Source organism: Anticarsia gemmatalis, chromosome 13 (assembly GCF_050436995.1).
Source record: "Anticarsia gemmatalis isolate Benzon Research Colony breed Stoneville strain chromosome 13, ilAntGemm2 primary, whole genome shotgun sequence".
Classification (NCBI taxonomy): Eukaryota; Metazoa; Arthropoda; class Insecta; order Lepidoptera; family Erebidae; genus Anticarsia; species Anticarsia gemmatalis.
Window position 1 is genome coordinate 8,747,918 of NC_134757.1, and position 18,549 is coordinate 8,766,466.

At 35.9% G+C, this 18,549-nt stretch overlaps 1 protein-coding gene across 1 annotated transcript; it reads left to right on the top strand.

Moving 5' to 3' along the window:
- The first annotated feature begins 7,731 nt into the window (after positions 1-7,731).
- On the top strand, positions 7,732-9,015 carry LOC142977751 (uncharacterized). Its single transcript, XM_076121831.1, has one exon. It carries the CDS (start codon positions 7,732-7,734, stop codon positions 9,013-9,015), a length of 1,284 nt encoding a protein of 427 aa, XP_075977946.1.
- Positions 9,016-18,549: the final 9,534 nt, after the last annotated feature.

Below are 18,549 nucleotides of genomic sequence, written 5' to 3' on the forward strand. Positions count from 1 at the left end.
GAATGAAACGAGACTAGTGAGAGCTTCATTTTGATGCGAAAATGAAGCAACGAACCCCAAACAGTCAATTAAACCGGTTCTTTTATTATGCACCATTTATTATAGTTCCAAAGATATTCAGTATAGATAATGCCTTGTCTTCAAACTTAGTTAGAAACTTTGAATAAATTACCATACATTATGATGAAAGTTAGCATTAATTTGTACTGTTGCCTGTCACTTAGTTAATAACTAATGTAATTAACCATAGTTTGCAATTTGTTAATTGAAGCTATGTTTGCTTTAGCTGAGTTAGTACTCGTATTATGTGTGTAATGTACTCGATTCAATGCTAGGTACCGTTTATACTATCAACAGCTTGTTAAATCTTTGTATGTAGTCAGGAGAGCTTAAATGTTTTACTATAATATATGTTCATTGTAGATGCTATATAATATTATCATATACATTAATGTATCTATGACATTTTATTGACAGTGTTTGAGATGATATAATTTCAAAAATAGAATAGTTATCTTTCCGACTTCATTGTAAAATGATTTTACTTATTATTATTATTTTAACCAATCAACTTAAATTTATTTTATAATAACATACAAACATAATATAAATTTAAGTAACAAACATATTTATAAGCCTTCACTTATTTGGATTTGCCTATTGCAAGTCCTCACTAGTATTTCAATGTAACATATAAGTTGGCAAAAATATTTTATTGAATGTTGAAAAGGAGTATTGCTCATGCATTCGAGCAGTACTCCTTTTTTATTATTATACTACCGAAAGACATCTACGCTATGTACTGCGAACTACACGAGACTCACTTACTGCAAGAATTGCTTTTACAAAACAATTTAACAAAGCTGGTGTTCACCGTGAGTTGTTAACGAATCTCAACATAGGGGGAGCGCTGCTAAACTCCAATCACGTTCAAGGATTGGTTTCAAAATTGGTTCCGCTGAAAGATCAGAGATGGCGCTGACACAAAATATTACAGCTGTATGAGAATCCAAAGAACAAAATATATAATACGAAAATTATTTTCTATGTTGCCGTAAAGATCTATTTTTTGTTTTAGTATTCAAAATTAATAATTATGAATATGTAGAATTATTTAAGTTGCTTCAAAATTCAGTTGCATTAAACAAAATAAATCCCGTAACTACTTCAAAGCGCTGCATAAAACCTAATTCAGCTGTTTAATCAACGTTCATCTAACGGGTAGCAGCTGAATTTAATTCTCGGTGCCATTTAAGACAATCTTGAAGGGACCGTTGTACGTAAGCTATTAATTAGAAGCATCAGCGTGGAATCTCATACGATTAGTAGTGTAATGGAGCGAGGAGACGGGAGAGACGTTGATGTATGTACGCTTAGACGTATACATTGTCTGGTAAATGACGTGTTTTCTTCATATTCATTGCGTGTACTTTCTACTCTTTTGGTGAAAATATTTTTCGTTTTGTTGAGGTTTTCGGTACTTAGTTTGAGTGGTGCTAGACTTGTTTGATTAATCATATCCTTGAACATGTTATGTATTATACGTGGGTGGGTTTTGTAGGCGTATCAGATTTTATATCAAAATATTACTCATCAGATGTCCGCAATGAAAAAGATAATACAAAGTTAGTAATAACCATAATATTTGGTAAAGAGTTGTTTCTGACTGTTTACGTTGTTTTTTTATGGTAAATCTACATAAAATAGACAAGTCTAAATAGACAAAACAAGCTAATCGCCAAAAATTGAGATTAGTTTCGCTTCTCCAAATGACTAAAGTGCTGATTTTTAATAATTCTTAAATATTCAGATGATCATTAGGAATTTGGAATACATCTAATATTTAATAGCCTAGAACTGCTGAATATTAAATTACATTAAAGTCCATAAAATGCACCGTCCTCGCCAGAAGCATTAAAATTACATTTCACGACCATTCCTAAAGACAAAGCTAACATTTTCTAAAACCGTTTTCAACTGAGCGCACTCCAAAAGTCTATTATCATAAGAGAGCTTGGCTGCAGATATATTAAATCCCTTCTCTTGGGGTACTTCCCGATACGTAGCTTCAATGTCTCACGTTGATGTGGCATGATCACGTGACCCCATTTCACGGTTAATTGCTCAGGACGTCGCCGAGTTTTGTTTTTATAGTGAAGATCGATGAAGGCTATCGCTTCTCATTAGTTTATTTGACTATTAGATTATTATAACACTTTTAGATGGCGGGAAATTGTCTCACTATACCTAGTAAAAATTTTGCCATTTTAACAAATACATTTATTTCATACCATACAAGCAAACTTTTATAATCTCCAGTCAATGTAGGTGTCCGATGCAAAATGCTTTATTGTTTTCGTTGCGTTCATTTCAATTCGTCTTATTTAAATTTCAGCCAGTTTACTCTAATAGTGTTATCATAAGACACTAGATATTTGTTCTCAATTTTTCTATCTCAAAATTCAGAGTTTCCGAATGTTGCATAAAAACACCCGACGGGAAGCGTGCCTTGTTTGGACTAGCTGATGAGTAGTTTGCTTAGTAAACGAGACCCGTATTTATTAAATATATTCCTTCCTTTTCTATCGCGACTTTACTATGCTTGTTTTCTGATCCTCTATGACAAGAAATATTGATGTGAATAAAGCAAAAGAAGTTTTGTAAGGATCGTACCAAGTGGCGTTCTCTGGTCTTTGCCTACCCCTATGGGAAGAAGGCGTTATTCTATTTATTTTTCTACTAGCTGACCCGCGCAACTTCGTTTGCGTCACATAAGAGAGAATGGGTCATAATTTTCCCCGTTTTTGTAACATTTTTTACTGGAAGTCTGCTCCTATTGGTCGTAGCGTGTAATATAACCTATAGCCTTCCTTGATAAATGGGCTATCTAACACCGAAAGAATTTTTCAAATCGGACCAGTAATTTCTAAGATTAGCGCGTTGAAACAAACAAACAAACTCTTCAGCTTTATAATGTAAGTATTAATTATAGATGTTTATTATGCTTCTTCGACATCTTTGGTTGGTTTGTTCTTCACCACATATTCACCTATTCAACCAAGATTGAAGTGTTTGCACGAAGTACGCACTTATTTTTCGGTAGGATTTGGGTTTTATCGTTTCGAGTCGTTTAAATTTTATGGTTGTTTACGTTACCCTAGAACATTGTTTACGGAAGCACATCAGTCAGTTGCCCTTACCGTGTAAAGAAGATGATTAAAATTTAGAGAGCATTCTTTTGCGCTATCAGTTTTTAAGTTTACTTTAGAATCCGCTTTAAATGTCTTGATGCAAGTCAATTATGATGGTCCACGAAAATTAATGTGGTCAATGCCTGCTTAAATTTCTATGATACTAAATCCAAGCATAATGAAGTAAAACCTAATAATAAAGCTATTACTTTCGTGTTCATTGATTTGTGGTTCCTAAATATCGGATATCACATTCACATTTCATTAAAATTAATTAAGTTCATTATAGATTGCATTAAAATCGTTCGGTTCATTGGATTCAGTAGATTAGTCAGTGGTTCAACATTAATGAGTTTTGAAGAAATATAAAAATGATTTATTTCAATGTTCATTTGTGTTTTGACTGCGTCTTTGGCGTGGTAGTGTAGCTGACTGCTGTTTTTGAGATCTTAGGTGCGATTTACAGGTCGGGCAAAATTGTTGCAGGTTTTTTTTAATTGCACTAAAATATTTTCCAGTAGTAACCCGGAGTTTGGTAACGTTCCGGTATTTGGAAATAGGGTCAACCTCTGTTAAACGGAACTAAGGGGGTGACATGTGAATGTATAACACCTCTGCCTACACCGTCGAGTATAACGTGCGTGATATTATGTACGAATATGGCATATTTGCCGTTAGTGTTTTTTCGTACTTTTCTAGACTGAAAAAGTCTAAGCCCAACTGGGTGACAATATAATAAAGTTAACAAGTTAATGAAACAAAAGAGCCGTTTAAATCTTTATCAATAACAAGCTACTCTGTACAAGTCTAAGGCCAGATGAAGTATTTCAAGGCTACATCTAGAAGCTTGATATCAACAAAATTTTGTTACTAAGCGAAATCTTTGTGTCTTATATTTTCTTGTTTTTACGATTTTCCTTACTTATGACTGGGCAAAATTGTCCTTCTTATCCGTGGTCTTATTCTAAATCATTCTAGATCTAGGAACAAGATATTTGTTGTTTGCAAGAAATATCGTACTTGGACATTACTTTAGGTTCATCTTTTAGTTCCATGTTATTATAGCTTTTAATAAAAATATACTGGAAACCTAGAACAAATCCTATATAAGCTTTTGTTATTTGGTTCGCATGTACAGGCTTGTCGAATATTGAAACAAAGAGTTTAATGTGTAAAACTGAACAACACATGAACGCATCTTATCTACAATGTTCTTCATAAGGAATAGATGTGATGAACAAACCACGGGCGAACTTATATTAGGTACAAGATATAGGAGTAAGACAATACGATGGGAATCAATGTGTTTTCCATGGAATCAAATGCACTTTTTAGAAATATACCCAAAAATGTTTTATTTTCGTTTATTTATTGTGATAAATTAACTTCTTACATGTGCAACACTATTATCTCAAGTTGTATCAGAAATCGGGTCTTATTCCTCTCATGTGACTTGCAATATCTAAAGCAACTCTCGATGCACTAACATGCTATACAAGCTACACAGCTCCATAGATCCCAGTTCTTAGGTGGTATCTGCGCAATCAATCACTTGATAAGCTACCCATACAGCGGCACGCAGTCGGAAGTGCCTGTAATGAATGGCTCGGAGATATTACGCGTTTCCATATTAATTCATGACTCTGAGAGCCGTTTTGTGATCACGCTGTATAAGATGGTGACGTTTGCGTATTGTAATAGAGTTAATGAGAAATGAAGTGTTGTTATGAGTGTTTTGTTTGTAAATATAATTGTTGTGTGAATTTGTTTTGGTTATTTGTAACAGTTAAGCCACTTCTTTCACCGTATCCGTTGGCTTTTTTCCAATAATTACTATATAAAATTTTGAATATTTTTAAGTTTCGTTATGTTTCGACAAGGTTATTTAAAGTTAGAGATTTTGTGCTACAAAATCTCTAACTTTAAATAACCTTAACGTAACGTATACAAAGACAAAATAAAAAAAACTGTTTTAAATTATAATAATTGTAGTTTCGTTGGGGCCATGTTTTACCGTTATAACTAGATGTACCTATTTGAAAGTCGATAATATTATAATATTTTGTCTCAGAGAATTGCTTAGCATTACTCCGTGTAGTTTGCATCTAGAAAAACACTTATCAAAATTGACACATCATGCAAATTTCCTTCTACAGCGGCTATTCATAGAAAGTTTTCCACACATTCATTAGCATCCGTTATCCTTACACCCTTATCTGACGTCACGTAAACCAAACCTTGCAACACGTGCTCATTACATATCCCCAAATTAAAGATAATTTGCTCAACGCACAGATTACGTTATAATACGTGGATGTAATCTAAGGCAGGTGACGTCAAGATAAATTTCGGGTCGTATTAGATGAATAGTTCCTCCCTTCTATCGAATCCCACTAAAAGATGGATTACCGGCCAAACTGAGATTAATTACAACGGTCCCTATACAGACATCGTCAGTCCATAGCTTCAATTAGGTACAGACATTATTCAGGGGAAAGTCTAGATTAGGTTTTTGTTCGAACTCTACCGTTCTGTAGAGGTTCATTTCTTTAGTTTTTGTCTGGAAATATTTTTAGTGGACCTTTTTGGGTGTTATATTTTAGACTAGCTAGCTTTTTAGGCGTGGGGATGATAGTGATATTTTTTTTGTTATTTCTTTGGTTAATACATATATTATCATCAATTAACATATCTTTAAGCGAATGTATAAGTACAATATCGATTAATGAGTATATCACAGGCATATAGCCGAAATGGATTTGAGTGCATTTTATATTTTGCTTCATTTAAATGCACTTTTCAACAGAGATAAAAGTTCGCACCGTAACACATCTGCAAAAAGCCACGCATATACGAAAACATTTTTGATCTCACACCTTTAAATATATAGTAAAATAAAATCACACAGACAAAACATACCAGGCTTAATTACTGGGAGCCAGCAAACCGCGAGCGGCGCCGGGGCGCAGAAATTATATGGCAGATAATAGCGTACATTCAACTACAGCGACATCTATTGTCTCGTTTCGTACATATGCGATGCACCGTGCTACGGCTAAGTGTGGAATTATAATAAATATTAAATGTTTCGGTAAATTCTGTTGTTGTAATGTGTGTTGGACAAGATTTGTGATGGGACTGGATTTTGTGTATGAAATAGACTGTTTAGGTACTATTTTAATTGCTAATTAGTTGCTTCAATTAATTTTAAAAAGGTTTGCTAAATTGTAAATTTGTTACTGTGCAAATCATTACCAAAAAAATAGTTAATCACACTTTCAACTTTTTTACGAAATTCTCTCTAATCATGTATTTTCTGCAACCACGTATAACCGAGAGTAATACAAAATGTGCTGCAAAAATAGTTCTTAAAGAGTCTGCTAGAGGCGCTGATCATATAAAATTTCGATAGCTAACGGTAATCGATGGTGATAGTGCATCTGTAACGTGAATTTACTGTCTGAAGTAGGAGTATTTTTGCAAACTAATTTGTCATAATAATTCTAAAATTAACACTAACTTTGCCTACAACATAACCGAGAGTTATACCGGCCGAAATACACGGTTCCACCTGCATTCATACATGATGTTCATGATACAGCAAGATATAACGTCTTGTAGGAAATACGACGCAAGGCATACAACTTGACGCCTTTGAATTTATGAACGCCTAAATGTTAGGGAATATCCTGTGGCTTGCAGAATATTATGCTGATAGAAAAGGAGAATATGAAAAGGTACTTCGTTAGTCGGTTTGGTTGTTTCATAGTAGAAAAAGCCGGGAGTTAGGTTTTAGAACAATAGGAAAGTTTGTTTGGGTTTAAAGATTTTTATATAGTATTTTGTCGTAACATATTATTATGACTGTTGATTTAAAATAAATTGCGACTCTATTATAACCGATCAATTAATTAAGATACGCGTCGACTATATGGATTAAATTCCAGTGTTTTAGTTATAAATGCAGAATTTCTGTCTAAGAAAAATGCCAGTCAGGATTTTTGAAATTATTTGCCATTTTTATTTTATTCGTACGGAGCCAGCAATCTGTAGCTTAAAAGTTCTTCTTCTTTAAAAAAATCGTCAAACTGATAAACAGACACAACGGTATACCTGCAATAAAAGTTTACTTATAACCTTCTCAAATTAGTTCTTATAACAAAAAATATAAACAAATATAAGTGAGTCTCTCAACGATCACAACCATTAAGGGGTCTATTATTATAACGTCGTATGAAAACACAAGAATTTCCCGCCTCATTGAAAGTCGTTGTGAGCATTATCTAGTGCTTTCACAATGCACCTGCTGAGGCCCATTCAACTGCACAATTGCTCCGTTATGTCACTTCATTTAAACGAGTCTCGAGCGAATTCTATCGAATGATTTTAATTAGGAGTCTAACTGTATATGCGACATGCATTCTTGCAAAATAATAAGGGAAGTACCAATAAAACATGACATATGGCCATACATACATAAGGGATACTAAAGGTCAGTCAGGACGCGCACGCGCTGTCGCACGGACGCGTGAGACCAACCATGGCCTCTAAATTGTTGAAATGTTCGAGTTGCAATATAGTTATAAACGAGATTCTAGCCTTCGTTAGTAATAAAATTGATGTGATGAACGAGGAGAGCATTAGTCAAATTTGTGTGAGTGCATTTTCTGACGAAGACATTCATAGTGCTAAAATTCTTCTGTGCGAATCTCTACCTACAGAGAAGCGTAAGAAAATAAGAAAGAGAGATGGAAAGAAGATCCGTGAAATAGATGACATCATCTGCATGCTGAGGGAGTCTGATCCTGAAATTTTACCGGTTTTTGTAGCCCGCGACCTGCATAAGCTCCCGCCGGTACTTTTTGATCATGTCGACGTTACCCGGATTTTAAAGGATTTGACGCGTATGCAGCAAGAGATGAACCAAATCAAAGAACAATATGTCACTAAGGATGACCTAGATACCGTTAAGTCTGACCTTGAAAACCTAAAAAAGGCATCAATAGTGAACAACTTTGGAAGTACCCCCCGGAATGTCAATGTGAAGAGAGGTGGCTTTTTATTGCTGGACAGTCATGACGATTATTGCAGTGGTCCCAGAGGACTTACATACGTGGGCGCTGAGCATGACACTCCGTGCACGGAGCCAAGCGAAGTACGAGCAGACACCAATTATCGTGATATCGCGCAAACTTTTTCCAAAAGTGAGGGTGTACAGAAAAATTGCGGTGAGACTAACGTAATGGGCGAGACAAGTAGTCGCCTTACGGCGGTCGGTGGCTCGTCCGAGCCAATGACTCATACGCAATCAGCTGCGATCGTTGCAACTAGTGAGGTGGGACACACGGCCGTTTCGAGCGTAAACGATGACGTGCGCGATAAGAACAAATCTTTAGCCGATATTGTGCGCGATGGTGAATGGAAAATGCCCAAAGAAGACAAGGAATGGACCCTAGTGCAAAGAAGACGTCTACAGAACCGCTTTGTCGCAAAAAGAGGAAAGGCAGTTTTGAACCCAGAAGCGAGTTTTAAAGCGGCCGTCACTAGTATTCCTATTTACATATACAATATTGCTAAGGGCGTGCCCGAATGTGACATTCTCAGTTATATTGCGAGTAAAACTGATGTTACTGTGCATCTAGAAAAAATGCATATGAAGACACCAAAATCGTATGATGCGTATAAAGTATTAGTACCTAAGCATAAATTAGAGACTTTTCTAAATGATGAATTCTGGCCAGAAGGCGTCGCATACCGGCGCTTTGTTGACTTCAAGATAAGAAGTAATGGTATAACAAGCGGGGAAAAATTTGTACGTGTGTAGTCCAACTTTCCTTATGAATAATTACGCCAAACTAGTAACATTTAACTGTAAAAATATTGTAAGATCCGTGGAATGTGTAAGAAAAATATGCGAAACAGCTGACATAATAGCACTTCAGGAAACGTGGCTATTGCCGCATGATATTCCATTCCTGGGCAGCATCAGCGATAATTTCGCGTTCACTGGCAAGTCTGCCGTGGACACTTCGGCCGGTGTCCTCCGCGGCCGACCATATGGAGGCGTGGCAATACTATGGAGGAAGTCTGTGTTTCCTTCAGTGTCTGTGTTGCAGTGTAGTAGTAATCGCATAGCAGCTATTAAGATTGCGATACGTGAACGTTCTATGCTAATTATATCTGTGTATATGCCTACGGACTCAAAAGATAACTTGATCGAGTTTACGGAGTGTCTTGGCGAAATAAACTCTATAATTGAAAATAGTGATGTGGAATCTGTGTATGTGCTGGGAGATTTCAACGCGCACCCGGGTGAGTTATTCGCTAATCAACTTTTAGACTTCTGTGCGGAACAGTCATGGGCGTGCGTTGATTTTGATATGTTACCGAACGATTCACACACTTTTGTTAGTGAGGCACACGGGTGCCGCCGGTGGCTCGATCACTGCGTGGTCTCGAGCGCCGCGCGCGCAACTATCGATCACGTGACTATATTGTACGATACGTACTGGTCTGATCACTATCCTATGCAGTTAACTTGTAATTTAAATTTGATAAAGCCTAAAATTATAATGAATAGTTTTTGTAAAAATAAAGTAATATGGGGTGAAAGGCAGGCGTGTCAAATAGAGACTTATTATAATTTTGTCATACAAACTTAAGGGATATCGACTTTCCAGTGGAATTTGCTACTTGTGCTGATAAAATGTGTAACTGTACAAACCATAAATCATTAATTAATGATATGTATAAAAGTATTGTGCGTGTACTGTCTGAGGGCGCGAAATATTCATACAGCGCGGCTTCAAATCCTGGGAGGGGTAAACACATAATAGGCTGGAATAGACACGTGAGAGAGGCTCACGGTAAGGCTCGACAATGTTATCAGAATTGGTTATTGTATGGGAAACCTAGCTCTGGATGGTTATACAATGAAATGACAGAGTCGAGGCGAGCGTTCAAGTTAAAATTGAAATGGTGTCAAAATAACCAAGAAAAAATTAAAATGGATATCATAGCTCAACACCATTCCAATAATAACTTTAATAAATTTTGGAAATCAACAAATAAATTGAATTTGAAGCCAAGCCGACCCGTGAGCGTCGATGGAGTTCACAATCCGGACGACATCGCGAGATTATTTCAGCACCATTTTCGAGTTGAACCGTTTTTGAGGCCTGCGCAATCGGATCTGTTGTCGGTGTCCGGTGTTGGGGCTACGTCTGGAGATATCAATGTAAGGTTTACTGCAAAAGATATAGCTTTGGTCATAAATTGTATGAAAAGAGGAAAGTCTCCAGGTCATGATAGCCTCAGCATTGGGCACCTGCGACACGCTGGGCCACACTTGCCAAGGGTTCTAGCTTTGTTATTTAATCTGTGTGTTAGCCACTCCTACCTACCGGACGATCTCATGTTTACTGTTGTGGTCCCTATTGTAAAAAATAAAACTGGTGATGTATCGGATAGGTTAAATTATAGGCCTATCTCGCTAGCTTCGGTCATAGCGAAGGTATTGGACAGTCTGCTTGACGGCCATTTAACTGAACATATAAAACTGCATGACGGTCAGTTCGGTTTTCGGGCTGGTCTATCAACTGAAAGTGCGATCCTGTGTCTCAAGCAGACTGTGCACTACTACACCTCGCGTAAGACACCAGTGTACCCGTGTTTCCTGGATCTGTCCCGGGCTTTTGATATGGTCTCATACGACCTATTGTGGAATAAAATGCGTCGAGACACTAGTCTGCCCCCTGAGATTGTATCGATATTTGAGTACTGGTACAATAACCAGAAAAATACTGTTAGGTGGGCGGATAGTAGATCGGATGAATACGGGTTAGAGTGTGGGGTGAGGCAGGGAGGGTTGACTTCACCGAAACTTTTTAATTTGTATATTGACCGCCTGATTGGAGAGCTGAGCAGCACAGGAATTGGATGTCATATCGAGGGAATTTGTGTTAACAATATTAGCTACGCAGATGACATGGTGCTGCTCAGCCCTTCAATCGGAGCGTTGCGCAAGTTACTTCGAATATGTGAAAGGTATGCGGAGGCCCATGGGCTCAGATACAATGTTAAGAAAAGTGAGGTTATGGTTTTTAGAGCTCCCAAAAAAGATTACTCAGATATACCACCCGTCTCACTCTACGGTACACCTTTAAACAGAGTCACTCATTTCAAGTATCTGGGCCATTGGGTCACTGAAGACCTTAAAGACAACATGGATATGGAGAGAGAACGTAGGGCGCTGTGTATCCGCTGTAATATGTTGGCTCGCAGATTCGCACGTTGTACTGAACAAGTGAAGGTCACACTATTTAGGGCATTCTGTCAGACCTTCTACACGTGCAGTCTGTGGGCCAATTACACGCAGGGGACGTACAGCGCTCTGCGTATACAGTATAATAATGCGTTCAGGGTGTTGATGGGGCTGCCGCGCTACTGTAGCGCGAGTGGCATGTTCGCGGAGGCGCACGTGGACGGCTTCCATGCGATCATACGCAAGCGCTGTGCCTCGATGCTAGCCCGGGTGCGCAGCAGCCCCAGCACCATGCTGACGACGTGTGCCGGCCGCTGGGACTCGGTACTGTTGGCACACTGGATAGGCCTCCACACGAGAGCAAGCGCCTGACTTATGTGTACTTGTATTTGTATTTTTACTAACATTAGACTAAGAACATTGTTACTAACAAGAATATGGACAAAGTCTGAAATAAATGTTATTATTATTATTATTTAAAAAGTAGATTGTTTCTCCCTCTTTTAAAGGGGTGATTACATGCCATGCGGGCCAAAGCCAAGCGTGACATGTTAAAAAGTGACTGCAGATAATATTATGGATGATGATGAAAGGAATTTGCGAGTGATGCGACAAGTGTTGAGTATAGTAGCCTTTTGGAGTAGGTGTAGTGTGTGTGATGGCATGTGTAGGATGTCAAGACTTTGTGTGAGAGTTTTGGGTATTATGCCTGTTGATGACAACACTATGGGAACTATGTGGACAGTTTGTGCTTTCCATTGTGTTTTTAATTCTATTGCGAGATCTTGATATTTTGAGAGTTTTTCTGAAATGGTTGTCTGAATGTTGTGGCTGTTAGGAATGGCTATGTCAATTATATATACAGTGTTGTGTGTTTTATCGTGTAAAGTAATGTCTGGTCTATTGAAGTGTACTGTTTTGTCTGTGATGATAGTTCGGTCCCAGTAAATCTTGCAGGTTCCGTTCTCTAATATTGTGTCTGGTTTATATTTGTAGTATGGAGATTTAGATGCTATGAAGTTATATTTGTGTGCCAAATGTTGGTGAACTATTGCAGCTACTTGGTCATGACGATGTTTGTAATCAGATTGAGCCAGAGACTTACAGGCGCCTGTTATATGCTGTATCGTTTCTGAAGCAGAATTGCAGTGTCTACATAGGTCTGTAGTTATGTTTGGGTCTTTAATGATGAATTTTCTATAATTTCTTGTCAAAATAACCTGGTCTTGTATTGCAAGCATGAAGCCTTCAGTTTCCGGAAACAGTTCCCCTTTCTTGAGCCATTCGTTCGACTTCTCTTTGTCGACGTAAGTTTGACTAAGGTCGGTTCGGTGCCTTCCGTGGAGTGACTTTCCAGCCCATTTAACAATTTTTTGTTCTGTAGTGGTTAGTGTTTCGTTAGGTTGTGTGTTTCTGTTTAGTAAATTAAGTGGTGTGAGTTTGTTATCTATGTCTGTGATGTGTTTGTGTAGTGATGAATGTAATGATTTGGCATGAAAGTATGTTCTGAGAGTTGATATTTGCTTGTTGTGTAAATTTTGGATATCGATCAGACCTCTACCTCCTTCACTCCGCGGCAGTGTAAGTCTCTCGATAGATGATTTTGGGTGGTGTTTTCTGTGTTTGGTCATATGAGTGTTAATTATTCTTTGTAAGTTTTTGAGTTCTGTTTGGGACCAGTTTATTATTCCGAATGAGTAGGTAAGTATGGGGATCGCATAGGTGTTTATAGCTTTAACAATATTTTTAGAATTTAGATGAGATTTTAATATGATGTTTATACGATGTTTGAATTTATTAGTTAAGTCTATTTTAGTATCTTTTTGTAAAATTTTTCTCGATTGTTTAAAACCTAAATATTTATACGTCCCAAAATCATCTAACGGCTCTATATCTTCTCCTGTACTAAGGGCATATGGGTTACTCTCAATCTTACCCTTACTAACTGATAAGATTTTGCATTTATCGACCCCGAATTCCATACAAATATCATTCGAAAATTGTTGGGTAATATCAGCCAGTCGAAACAGGTCATCTTTATTGCTAGCGAAAAGTTTGATGTCGTCCATGTAAAATAAATGCGTGAGTGGGAATTGATTGTCAGTAGTTACTAGATTGTAGCCAGAATTACTATTGTTAAGCAGACTTGATAGTGGGTTCAGTGCTAAACAGAACCAAAGAGGTGAAAGTGCATCTCCCTGATATATGCCACGTTGTATCCGTATTGGTTCAGTAGTCATAGTACCAGATCGTTGTTTTAGTTTCAATACTGTTTTCCAGTTCTGCATTGATGATTTTAAGAAAGATACGATAGTTGGATTTATTTTGTAGAGTCGGAGTGAGTGTAGTAACCAGCTGTGTGGGACTGAGTCAAATGCCTTGCGGTAGTCGATAAACATAGTGTGGATGTCGTGTTTTTTATTGCTTGCCTCATTTATTGTGATGGCATCTATTGTGAGCTGTTCTTTACAACCCTGACTGCTTTTTCTACAACCTTTCTGTTGTTCTGCAAGGATGTTATTTTCTGCTAAATGTGTGTAAATTGTTTCGCTTATGCAAGCTGTCAGGATTTTGTAAATGGTCTGTAAACAGGTTATGGGTCGGTTATTATTATTATTATTATTATTAAAGGGCGTAAGTTTTGAGTATTTTGGGTGTGAGATGTGCCCTTTTTGAAATTAAGTAATTATCTTTGGTTTATTTCCAAACGATTTTAGGATTTGGAAACTTTAGCACGGATGTACTTACAATTTCTGCGTGCCAATTATTTTATAATAAACATAACTTAACTAAAGTGCTGTCTAAGTATTTATTAACTTAAATCAAATCAAAATCATTTTATCTTCAAATGCTTCAATACCTTATTCAGCTAATCAATTGCAATTTACATAACTCAGTGTAATGAAAACCATTATTTTAAATTAATAATACCAACTTTACATATTACGAGTTCGTTCTCCTGATTTAATTTTGTCAGAACTTTAGACACTAACGTGGCTCGGTTATGAGTTACTATAAATTTGTTTGAATCTTCAAAGAACAGTTTATTAAGTAGAAGAAAATTAAACTTGTGCCCTTTTATTAGAACCTTATTCTTTACACACGTCACGTGAATATAATGTAGTTTCATTAATGACATTTTCGAGTTCAGTAGCTTTTTCAAGATTATAAAAGGTTACTAACCTCTTAGTGGGCGCAAATGTACATACGGTATTTGAATTATTATCATCAAATCATAATGAAATTATATGCATTAATTGTTGTTAATCTTTCACGCAAAAACTGCAAAACGAATTTTGATTATAATTTGGCACATCGATATTTAAAACCTGGGTGTATAGTTTTTCTGTTCTAAATTAAGTTAGTACCCATGGGTAATAGAAAATCTTTCATAATCATAACCATTTATTTGCCAGACGAAGCTGTGGGCCGACGCTAGTAAGTCGTAAGCACTCTATTAGTAGGTATAAATATTACATTCACTGTATGTTTACTCATCGAACGAATAAATCTAGGTAAGTATGAAAAAAAGGTGTCCAATAAATATTTTTACACAGTTTGTAAAGACGTTTTAGAGACGATTCATAATGTCATTTATTATGATGAACTTATCAACTGTTAATAAAATAACTTAGCCAAATTGTGAACGGATTTTCACAATAAGTTTTTTAATTAAACAGTATTATAACAAAAACATAATTAAAATTAAGCCCTGCATATTTAACTCATGCATATATTATAAAATGTTGTCATCAAAACAAAAGGCATAAACTCATTAGAGACATACAATTCCCCTAAAAGTTGAGATTTTCCGTCCCTAATTACCTCAGTGGAAAATATTTAAATGGAGGTGACATTGAAGTTTTTTAGGGTACCGTACTTTTAAATATAAAACGAATACCGTGTGGGTTATTGTTGTTATACTGTTTTATTTCTGAAGGTTTATAAAATAAATCTTTCAATACATACGAATAATCAATAATTTAATTAAATCTATACTAATATTATAAAGCTGAAGAGTTTGTTTGTTTGTTTGAACGCGCTAATCTCAGGAACTAGTGGTCCGATTTGAAAAATTCTTTCAGTGTTAGATAGCCCATATATCGAGGAAGGCTATAGGCTATATATCATCACGCTACGACCAATAGGAGCAGAGTACCAGTAAAAAATGTTACAAAAACGGGGAAAATTTTGACCCGTTCTCTCTTACGTGACGCAAGCGAAGTTGCGCGGGTCAGCTATTGTAATATATTAGGTATGATTACTCATATACTAAATCATTATACTGAAAAAATATCCCTAAATTATGAAAAACTAAAACTCATATACAAATTTTACGAATACATTCATTCACTCATCACATAAATGCTAATGAAATATTCTTAGGGCACTGACCAGTTTTTCGTAGAAAATCATTCGATAGTTGCTCGGTCGTCTATACTCGATAGAAGAGACTAATTGCCCTATAAGTTTTATTTCATCGGAGAAGCTTAATAAGCTCTTGTGATTAGGTTCTCGCTACTAGACATAGTTTGAAATCCAAGAAGCCTTTTTAATTATATTCACATTTCACTAACATGAAAATCCTCTAGTGATTTTACAATATCAGTTCGCACTTGACCTGTTTTTTCCACTAATTATCTGTACCACTTGAATTTAATTAAAGACTCTTTTACGACACCGATGTGTTTTATTAACTATAATTAAATTTTGTCTACTGAATTGGTCCCGTTATTTTTTAGTTGGAAAATTCCTTTGCTTGTTTAAATTTCGACTATCGAACATGCAGTATATAAGAGAGCTTTAAATTTTTTTGAAGATTTTGATAAAACTAAAATTTCAATACCTGCCTAAAATAATAATTGGCTTACTAAAGGAAAATTTCGCTTGAGGTTAATAAAAATACTAATTTTTAATGTTTAGTCGTGCCGGCTTTGGCATTAAAAAACACCAGCAATCCTTTAAAAAAGTGACTTTTTAATTATTTGAAGTATAGTTAATTCATGAAAATTGACCTAAAAACCAAAAAATAATCAGAAATTTTATAATGTGAAACAATTTAACCGACAAAACGTCGAGAATTTTAATATAAGAACCAAACTAGCCGAATTATTTAATATTTCTACTGAGTACAAACTATGAAGTGCAAAATTTTAGACCAAACTAGCAATTTTAACAGACACTAAGCCGGTTTCATACGAAACAAATTAGAACATCACTGTTTAGCGATAAAAGCAAAACAATTCGATTTACGACCTTAAGATCCAAGTTCTAAAGTTCAAATTCAATTGCACGCAGTAACAATGTAAATTATTTCCAACATTTATTTGAAAGCCAGAACACACGCTAATCAGTCTTAGCGGCACTTGTCCCAAAAATCCAAGATACTAAAGCATTTCCACTGAAATTAAAACCACCAGTTACGTTTAAATGGATACTTTGTTACCGCGAAACATTAATTACATTATACAAGGAATGAGAAAATAATGGATATTCACTTAATAAAATTTTACACACATGCAGAAAATCACGTCTTTTTACCATTAGGGTAGGCAGAGACTATAGGCCGAGACTTGGTACCTTCCAAACTTGCCTTGCTTTATTCACGTCCACTGTCACATCTTGTCATACAAGACCGCCGCCAGTTACAAGTCGACCACAGCCACTGATAACCGTGATTTTCTTGCTCGCTCTTGTCATAAGGCTCTACCCTCTTTCCGAACTAGTGGTATTCAGTAATTGTAAGACTAACACAAATGTCAACAATTTTAGTAAATGAATAAAGGATTTGATTTTTTATTGAATGCACCTGATCTTTTTGCAAGGGTGTCTCCACTCGACATTTCCATAAACGTCTGCACAGAAAATTTAATTCGTGATAGAATTCTTTTATTGTAAAATTCCGATTCTGGTTTTAATTTGCCGGCCACTATGTCCTACTTAGTGATAATGGTATTCGTAGAGCCACTGTGAACTTTCAATATTGGCAGCGCATTATTGAAAATTCTGTCCATTCTTTTTATTTTCTAAGTTTAATTATCTTGGATTTTTTCACTATTACTTGCTTTACTATCTTGAAGTAAACTTCAAGAGGGAACCTTGGAGTTATTTTGTCATAGGTTTTCAATACACTCATCTTTTAATTTGTGGAATATTACAATTATTCACAGAATTGTGACAGAAAGTGTTTGCAGATCATTTCATTGTCTTTCTTTTTTTTCTTTTTTTAAAAAGACAACTCCCGCACTAAGAATTGCTCTTGTGTCGCGGGGACTTTTACAAACATACAAACAACGGACACAAAGTACAACCAGACCCGAAACAATTATTTGTGGGTCGCACAAATAATTGCTCCGTGTGGGAATCGAACCCACGACCTCCCGATGCAGTGGTATCGGCGTGGTGACCTAAACCACTGCGCCACGGAGGCAGACAAACTTGTAGTTGCCTTCTATTAATTTTGAAATAACTATTACGATTCTTAAATTAATAACTCGATCGAACGAATATTCAGAACTAAGAATTTCAAATTTAAATGTCTTATTTGATAAGAAAATCGAAATAATAAAGTTAGGCACATCTTCTTTTCGTACATCGATGTTGTCCACTAGCGAAGAGAAATTATATTTAATTAAAGTTGAAATTAACAACTAGGAAGTGGATGTCGCTGACCACAGTTTAAACTTAACTTATTTGATGTTAAAACATAGTATACGGATATAATTTTGCAATTTTGCATCAACATTTAGGTAGTAGTAATATACTTATTTAGGTAAATTGTACATAAATAATTACTTTTTATAAATATTGAAGGAATTTCCCAGGTAAGATTCTAACACAGTAGTTTTTTTTTTTTTTTTTTTTATTCTAGTTACATTAAATTTAGGGACTTTTATCTATATATAGATATGCCAGTCCCATTGTGACCATCATGAACAAGCAGCATCCTTACATAACTAATTTGATATATATATGCACACAAATACACACGCACACCCACATATATGTGTGTGCGTGTACACGTACACACACATATACACCCACACACACATATACACCCACACACACACATACAAATCCATTTTTTTATATATT

What these genes read in the sequence shown, in the direction of transcription:
- LOC142977751 (XM_076121831.1), top strand. Translation starts at nt 7,732, where the DNA reads ATGGCCTCTAAATTGTTGAAATGTTCGAGTTGCAATATAGTTATAAAC.